The sequence below is a fragment of the Hipposideros armiger genome, unplaced genomic scaffold, assembly GCF_001890085.2.
Source record: "Hipposideros armiger isolate ML-2016 unplaced genomic scaffold, ASM189008v1 scaffold_472, whole genome shotgun sequence".
NCBI lineage: Eukaryota > Metazoa > Chordata > Mammalia > Chiroptera > Hipposideridae > Hipposideros > Hipposideros armiger.
The window spans coordinates 1,407,730-1,416,685 of NW_017731822.1; the positions used below are offsets into that span (position 1 = coordinate 1,407,730).

At 48.4% G+C, this 8,956-nt stretch overlaps 1 protein-coding gene across 2 annotated transcripts in view; it reads right to left on the bottom strand.

Annotated features, from left to right (window-relative positions):
- Positions 1-619: 619 nt before the first annotated feature.
- The window catches only part of NMS (neuromedin S), a 23,678-nt gene continuing 15,341 nt past the window's right edge, over positions 620-8,956 (bottom strand). For both annotated transcript variants that reach the window (XM_019666482.1, XM_019666481.1), the window contains 2 exons: positions 1,533-1,568; positions 620-935 (listed from right to left, as the gene is read on the bottom strand). In XM_019666482.1, the coding sequence (XP_019522027.1) occupies positions 816-935; positions 1,533-1,568 (156 nt within the window). In that variant the 3' untranslated portion in view covers positions 620-815. The remainder of the gene's footprint in view (positions 936-1,532; positions 1,569-8,956) is intronic.

Here is an 8,956-nt window from a genome sequence, read left to right on the forward strand (position 1 = left end):
CCCACCCCACCACTCCTCCCCTTAACCTCTGTTTATGTGGCAGGACGGTCCTCAAACCATTCATCACAGAACTTCTCACCCTAAAGACATCACAGAGACCCACTGTTTCTCAAAATAATTTCCAGAGAACAACCACTAATATCAGGTCAAAAAGGTACACGTGGGGTGGCATGGGGGGTGGGAAGTGTTTCCGTGGACGAAAACGTTTGGGAAACAATGTATGATGAAGTCAAGTTAAACAGGTTGTTTCCTACGAGACTCACTGGCGGGCATTGTAAACCTTCAGGAATGTGGGGTACCATGTTTTCCAATCTTATTTGATCTTTGCATAGCATCCCTTAGCACCAGTGACCCACAGAATGCAACTTGAAGGGCACTAGTCTAGTATGATTGGACAGTTTTCTGATGCAAACACTGAAGATCTAGGGGGTGGAGCATAGCTAGTGACTGGCCACTCAGCTACTAAAAGGCAACTCTCTGACGCTGTGACCTTTGCAAGAGGCTCCGAGTCCCCCGGGAAGAAAGACAGAATGGCGCCTAGACTCCTCTTGCCAGTGTATTTTGGAGCCAGGCAGCCAGAACCTTCATGGGCTGACTCTGGTTGGCCCCCGTGTCTGTCCATCAGCAGAACTCCCACTTCCAGCACCTGCATCTGAGCCCTGGTGCTCTCAGCCTGGGTCCTGGTGGACCCATTTCCTTTATAAGCAGTGAGTTTGTAGGAGGAGACTCTGAGAGTCCCCCACTAAGTACAGGGTGAGAGAGTCTCCAAAATTGTTCACCAGTTTGCTGGGGTGGGGGAGGGGGGTTGGCTGGGCTCATTCTGCAGAAACTCCATAATTGGGGTGGCAGGAGGAAATCAGGGTTAAAAACAGAGAAGAGGGAACATGTGATACCCTGAAAAGGAAAAATGGTCGTCCCCAGGTGGCAGCATGATCCTGCAACATAGAAACACAAACCATTATACAACCACATTGCACCCAAGGTCTCCCAAAGATGTCTATGGCAATGGTTTTCAAAGTGTGGTCCCCAGACCAAAAGCATCACCACCACCTGGGAACTTGTTAGAAATGCACATTCTCAGGCTCCTACTAAAGCTCTAGATTTTAACGAGGTCCCCAGGTGTTGATGATGCATTGTCAGCTTGAAGAAGCCCTGGTATATGGAGTCTGAGCCACTTGTGCCTCTCCCCAAGTCAGTGCCACTGGCATGTAGGCCCCTGAGCCAGAGAAATAAAATTGCAGGAACGGATGGTCCCAGTTTACTCATCTGCAAGACTAGAGATGAAACATTCACAGCCAGAGGGTTGTCCCATGATCCCTTTCGGCCCCAGGAAAAGCCCAGAGAAACCTGAAATTAAATGCTCGGCCTCAGAGAAGATTTTCAAGGGCATACTGGGAGACCAGTTCTTTCTAGAAGTGGTCTAAAGAGCCTGCAAGGTGGCCCAGCTCCAAGTACTTCCCTGTCCTTCACTCCTAGATCTTTCTTGGGGGGTGAAGGGGCAGAGCGGGTTATTCTCCACAGGGCTTACATACCTTCTTGGTAAAGTCCTCTGCCGCAACCCCCGAATCCTGTGAGGGAATGAAACATGGGTTACTTTAATAGGAACCACATGCTTGAGGCTTGCAGTCATTCTGCTGTGATCCTGCACCTCCCTGGTTCCACTCTAAGGTGGCCAGAAGTTAGGTGCAAAAAAGCAGCTCCAAGGAGCAGCTAACCATGTAGCCAATTTCAGTTTCTGTTAGGGAAGGCAAGCATGCTTCCTTGAGTTACCATTTGCATCCAGGACAATGTTATACTTGCTTGCTCTTCCCAGTAGACTCAACTTGAAATTGACCCCTGGTGTAGGCACAGGTTCCAGGATAAGCCATTTCAGCTTCTTCAGCTTGTCTTTGCATATGGATGTGGTGTAAGACTCAATCTGGAAAGCTGTGGTCAGCAGCAGAGCAGAAAAACTGCTCCCTGGGCTTAAGATGACCAACTGATTTCTCAAGAGCTGAGCAGTCTCCTGGGGTCTTGGGATTTTTCAGAGCTCAAACTAGGAAAGTCCTAGGCATACTGGGATGAGTTAGTCACCCTACTTGGGCTCACAGTGTCCAAAAGAATTTATCCCCTCNAAGTGCCAGTCACACTTAAGTTACTCTCCTGTGGCTTTCCTGCCCACAAACGCTCATCACTCTTGTTTACCTGCTCGAGGCCATGGTGAATTTCCCGAGGAATGGTGACAAAATGGTGGCTCTTCCTTTGACCACTCTCTTTCTGAGTCTGCAGCCTCATGGTCTGCTGCTCAGCTGCCCACCGACCCTGCATCTGTGTAGCTGCCATGCAGTGAATGCCTCTTCTCTACTTTATTACCCAATTCCCTACGTTCCCTTTTACCAGTGTCTGGAAGACTAAGAGTATAAATAAAGTAAGTCTTACTTCCTTTTCCTTCAGGGTTTCTATTGATTGTGACTGCATCTCTTGAGGCAAATTGATGGTTTTAATATTAAACTGAAATACCAAGAGTCAGCGAAGATATCAGAGAACTGAGCAAAATATGAAATTGTCCAGAAGTGGAATTTTTCCAACTCTCCAAAGGGGTTTGTCCAGGCCAGGCATATTTGTTCTTTCAGATACTGAGCTACACAAGATAAATACCTTCATAAAGACTAAGAGAACCAGAGTGTCTGAACATGGTGAATTGGAAAAGAACGAGAAGCAGCGAAGTGGGAGGGCTCTGCTTAACTTCCCCCACCTCATCCGGATCCCACGTGGGTCCCAAGTCAGGGCCTGTATTACCTGGTCGTGGTGAACTCTTGCTTCACACTCTTCTTGGACTGGGTACATCACCCCTACCGAAGAGTCAGGGCTGAGGTGGCAGGGACGGTAGCTTTGTAACTTCATGTGCATCTCAATTGTGTGCCCTCATCCCATCCCACTGCTTCCCCCAGCCAAGGGCTAACTCCATGTCCCTGTGAGACCACCACGCTGGTGACAAGCCACAGATATTGGAGTCAGTTGCATCTGGGTTTCAATTCTGACTGCCATTTAGTGAAAGACTTTGGGCAAGTATTTAATTTCTATGCATGTCAGTTTTCTCGTGCCCTAAAGATAATACTAGAACTACAGCAGCAATGGCCAGCTGCTTACCAAAGCTGCCTCTCCATCCAGGCCACATAGCTAGGTTACATTTTCAGCTTCCTTTCCAATCAGACATAGTCATATGATTGTATTGTAGTAAAAGGAATGTTCTGGCCCATAAATAGCCTCCTTACTCTTATGTTTTCCCATCCACTCACTAGCCAGAGAGAGCTTGGAGGCCCTTGAGCCCATCCTGGGCAGAGCCTACCAGGTAGAAGGAACTTGTAATCTGACATAGTAACACTTGCAGTGGACTATGGGAGAGCTGGAAATGAAATTCTAATGGGCTAAGCCACCAAAATGCTGAGATTTATCTGTTGCAGTAAATAGCATTAATCTACTACACTATGTAGTAGGGCTGTAAAAATTAATTGAAGCACCCACTGTAGAGCCTTAAAGGAAGGCTCAGTGCAGTTTAGGTTCATTGCATGTATCATTAGGGTCCCTCGTTGCATCCCATGCCCACCTTCTGCATCACCATCTACTCCTTTGGACAATCTTAGGGGTCTGGAAATCAAATACTATTTATAGAGGAGGAGCCTGCGAGGTTAAGGCCTGAGCCTTATGGTTGGTTCCTCGAAGAGTCTGGAGTTGTTACACTTGAACTTAATCCTGTGACCTCAAGCCCTTGGTCAGCATTAGAAGCAGCTCTCCTTAGGGCAAGTCCCTTTGGTACTATTTGTGAAATGCAAGTCATCTTTGGAGTGTAAGTCGAGACAACACTATTGCGTGCTTGCTGTATACTATCATGCTAAGCCCTTTCCATGGTCCCTCCTCAGTCATCACAAAAACTCTATGAAGGTGCCATTATGACCAACCCCACTTGACCATGGAGGAGTCTCTGAGGCACAGGGGTGGGACGTGACTAGCCCAAGGTCAAGGTCCCCCAGCTAGTAATAAAAAGCGGAGGAGTCAGGATTTGAAGGCAGCCAGCCTGTCCCAAGCTAGTGTGCTCAATTAATAATAACAAGATAGTTGGGACATGCTAAAACAATACCCCAAAACAGTATATATATATATATATATTCCATTATTTAAAAATAGACCAATCTCTCTCCCAAGACTTGCCAATAAGAAATGAAAAATGTGTCAATGCTATTTTATTCTTTATACAAATGAATAGTCTAGCGAGTATAGAGCAAGAGAATTATCTTTAAATATTGTTCACAGAGAGAAATTTGACATTTGTTCAAAACAGCTGCTGGGTTGCCTTATCTGATCCAGCTTCCCTTTGCCACTGATCTCTGAAAAAGAAAAGAAAAATGTACAACTCAGATGAAATCATTCTCAGAATCGAGATAAGGCCCACAGGCATGTTAATATATAACATATTATTAAATTTTACCTCAATTTGACATGTCATAAATGCCCATACTAGGTACTTATAAGATTTGGTTCTCCTGTATCTAATTAGACCATTAGGTCTGTGTGAGTGCCGTGGCCTCAGGGAGCACCTTCCCCTTGTCGTCACCTGGGCATCTTTCTCACCTTGGCCTGCCGGGGCCCTGGCGGCTGCAGCAGATCAGGGTCAGGCTCCAGGAGGGAGGCTGCGATGCTGCCACAGGACAGTGGCCTCATTTCTCTAGGACTCACATCATATGAGAGACAGAGGAGGCCCAGACCTGCCCTTGTGTGTGAATTTCTGCTTCCACAGGCCCAAAGGCCAGTAGTCTCCCCAGATTGAAACTCGGCTCTCAGAGATCACTGAATGGATGGAACGGCCTTGCCTGGCTGTACTCTGAAGTGTTCCCACTATAGGGAGCCACCCCACCCTCCTAAGCAAGCGTGCCAGGGTGGTTGTTTCCTGTCAGAAGGGCCAGGTGAGAAGTCATGGTGCATTGGCTGGAGCTTTCAGCCCTTCTCAGCTACCCCAGGAGACTGCACACTTGCAAAGAGCTGGCCTGAAGTGAAGGCTGCAGTGTTTGCCTGGGACAGGCTGCTTCTGCCAGGCTGGGGTGGGGGCTCTGTGGTGCTGAGAGCAGGAAAGGGAAGGGGCAGAAGGTCCTCAGGGGTTCCATGCGGCCCCCCTTTCTTTGAACTATTGCCCCTTTCGCTGCCTCTCAGTCCCCCAGTCAGACACTTAACATTTGCTTGGAGGAGAAAAGCTGCAGTGAGCTGACCTTGGACTACCCTACTGGGTGTTCTCTTGAGTGTTTCTTCCATTCCTTGGCTGGAAAAAAAAAAAAAAAGGAGCAACTTACAGACACAGACAAAACTGCCTGGAACCCCTGTTTCTTGGTTTCATATCCTTTCTCTACAGGCCTTAAGGCCTTGTTCTCCTAACTAAGATGTCAGCAGCTTCCTTGGGGGCTCACCTGATGAGCCCCGGCCCTGTGCTGGTNAATTAGGTATTTTCTTGTCACAGTCCTATGCAAAGATCCAACATTATCAGTCATACATCCAGCACAGCAATCTTTCATTGCATCAAATTATAATCTCTAAAGTTAGTAATAATACCGGCATTCTCCACCTAAGAAACTTGCACCAATAATTGCACCAAATGAGTTAAGAGTTTTGTGACTTGATTAATAGTCTCTCTGAATTAAGCTGGTATATTACTTTAGTACCTTGAATGTGGACTAGGCACTTACCTTTTACATGTTCCTTTATTTGTCCATTCACTCAAACATTTTTCAAGAGCCTTACTGTACTTCAAATGCTGTCCTAGGTCTCAGAACTTGAAATGAATTAGACACAGCCCCTGCCTCCAGGAAGCTTGCACTGCAGTTGGGAGAGAACCAGTGGGCAGCCGGAGTGAAGAGATGTAAAGCTCTGTTGCTGAAGAGGTCAAGAACTCCACACCCACAGTGTCAGACAGATGTCCACAGGGGCTTGGATGTCAACCTGGGCGACACAGGACATGAGACAGAGAGGACTATGAACAAATTACCATATCCCCCGAGGGGAGGGGGAGTGCAGCCAGGATGTCTGCAGATGACAGCACTGAGGAAGGGTAGGATGGCTTAGCCAGAAGAAATGAGCCACCAAGAAGTATGGTGTTTGGGGGAGGATGGAAGACTATTGGCCTGGAATACTTAAGGGAGTGAGGGGCTCTCCCTTCAAGGCATCCTGGGGTACCTGATGTGCTGGACACTGAGCAGCTTCTCCCAGCCCACCGCCATCCCCAGGAAGTCCTCAGGGAAGAGAAAGGACATAGGGGTACAGCATTTAGGGGAGAGATTGCCAATAAAGAGGGGTTTTTCTCTCCATCCAAAGGTCTAGAGAGCTAAGAGGGAGGGGAGGCCCTAGACAAGAGGGAGGCAATGAAAGAATGGCTAGAAGGAGAGAATTCCAGGGCATCCAGCATGGTGCTTAGGTCCTCTTCAGTGGAGGCTATAGCCCCTGGCAGTGTGTACTGTGGCCATGTAGGTGGGATTGTGCTCTTTTGAGGAGTCCTCATGCCTGAGGCACTGGGCCGGGTTGTCAGTCTGAGCAGCTAACAGTGATTGGTGTGGATGGGTGCACAAGGCCTCGTTAGGTCAGGTGCTCTGTCTAATGTCCTGAGGTTGATGCAGGCAGAGGCCAGAGGTGTCTGTGAACCCCACTGGAGTGTTCTGACTGCCCTAAGAGGCATTTCAAATACATCAGATGGCAATCTCTCCATTAGCATTGTCACAGGTTATTCTGCTTGGCAGCAAGCCATAATAGGGCCTCACAGAAATTTAATTGAGCGCCTACTACATGCTGAGCATGTGTTAAACACTGTATGTATAGCACTGTCCTAGACATTTGGGATCCATGCCCTCCTGTCCTCATGGTGTTTTAATGTCTGGGAGAAAAGACATTAAATCAGAAATAATGAGTAATAGGTGGTATGACGGTCAAGTACAGGTTACTGGAGGAGAATGCCTTGTGTGGGTCAACAGAGTCCCTGTTGAATCCCCTGGGTCAGCTCGATTAGAGAAGTGTAGCCCCACAGTGTGCTTCCCCCACCCACACCGCAGTGGAGGAAGGTGGAACAGCCCATGCTCGAACGAGTCACTCACACACTCGGGATCCAGAAGAATTTCAAAGCAGTTCTTTACTTCAGATTCCAGTCATGCCTGCTCATCCTTTCAGAGAACATTCACAGGAATGTTCAGNCATCCAAAGGTCTAGAGCCCTAAGAGGGAGGGGAGGCCCTAGACAAGAGGGAGGCAACGAAAGAATGGCTAGAAGGAGAGAATTCCAGGGCATCCAGCATGGTGCTTAGGTCCTCTTCAGTGGAGGCTATAGCCCCTGGCAGTGTGTACTGTGGCCATGTAGGTGGGATTGTGCTCTTTTGAGGAGTCCTCATGCCTGAGGCACTGGGCCGGGTTGTCAGTCTGAGCAGCTAACAGTGATTGGTGTGGATGGGTGCACAAGGCCTCATTAGGTCAGGTGCTCTGTCTAATGTCCTGAGGTTGATGCAGGCAGAGGCCAGAGGTGTCTGTGAACCCCACTGGAGTGTTCTGACTGCCCTAAGAGGCATTTCAAATACATCAGATGGCAATCTCTCCATTAGCATTGTCACAGGTTATTCTGCTTGGCAGCAAGCCATAATAGGGCCTCACAGAAATTTAATTGAGCGCCTACTACATGCTGAGCATGTGTTAAACACTGTATGTATAGCACTGTCCTAGACATTTGGGATCCATGCCCTCCTGTCCTCATGGTGTTTTAATGTCTGGGAGAAAAGACATTAAATCAGAAATAATGAGTAATAGGTGGTATGACAGTCAAGTACAGGTTACTGGAGGAGAATGCCTTGTGTGGGTCAACAGAGTCCCTGTTGAATCCCCTGGGTCAGCTCGATTAGAGAAGTGTAGCCCCACAGTGTGCTTCCCCCACCCACACCGCAGTGGAGGAAGGTGGAACAGCCCATGCTCGAACGAGTCACTCACACACTCGGGATCCAGAAGAATTTCAAAGCAGTTCTTTACTTCAGATTCCAGTCATGCCTGCTCATCCTTTCAGAGAACATTCACAGGAATGTTCAGGAATAGAGTCTCTTTACCATTTAGCTTGGCTTTTCTCACCTACACACGACCTTCACCTCAGCATCCCAGGGCAGCTGCACACGTCTGACCCTTGTTGCCATCACTGGGCCACAAACCCCTTTCCTCCAGACCCTCTCTTTCCTCTTCTGGGTAGTCTGGTCCACAGGATGCCACCTTTTCTTCTTGGCCCCCAGCTTCAGAAGACAGCCATTCAGTTCATCCAGTTCCACTCAGATGAGGTGGGGAGGGGGGTCCATTGGGTCCTCTTGGTAGACATCTACCAGCCCCTGACAGGCTTTTGCACTATTGACCCCCCCTCCCCGCCTCTTCCCCTAGCATATCACAGCGTTCGTGCTTTGCAGGAGAATCCCTCCCCTTCCTCAACCTTGAGTTCTGTGTTAGTCAGCTGTTGCACACCAAGAACCCTTCTCTTCTTTTAAATCTAAGGCAGCAGCGCTGTTGTGGGACAGAGCCACCCAGGTGTGGTCCTGTTGTGGATTTCTCCCCAAGGGAGGGAAGCGATGTTTGCCATTTCTCGGCCCAGCCCTTTAGACATGCTGGGGCACACACTGGTGACAACCCAGCTTTGATGGCACAGGGCATAGCGGGGCAATGATTTTCAGGGTCAAAGACTAGAGCTGCTCCAGTGATCTGGGTTATCCACATTGTGACTCCAAGTAATACAAGCCCCACTACCAAAATGTCTCTCGTGTTTTCTAGCTCAGTGGGAGGGGACCCTGTCTCCTGATAAAAAGGTACTTTTGATAATGCTATCCATCACTTAAGTGCCAGTCACACTTAAGTTACTCTCCTGTGGCTTTCCTGCCCACAAACGCTCATCACTCTTGTTTACCTGCTCGAGGCCATGGTGAATTTCC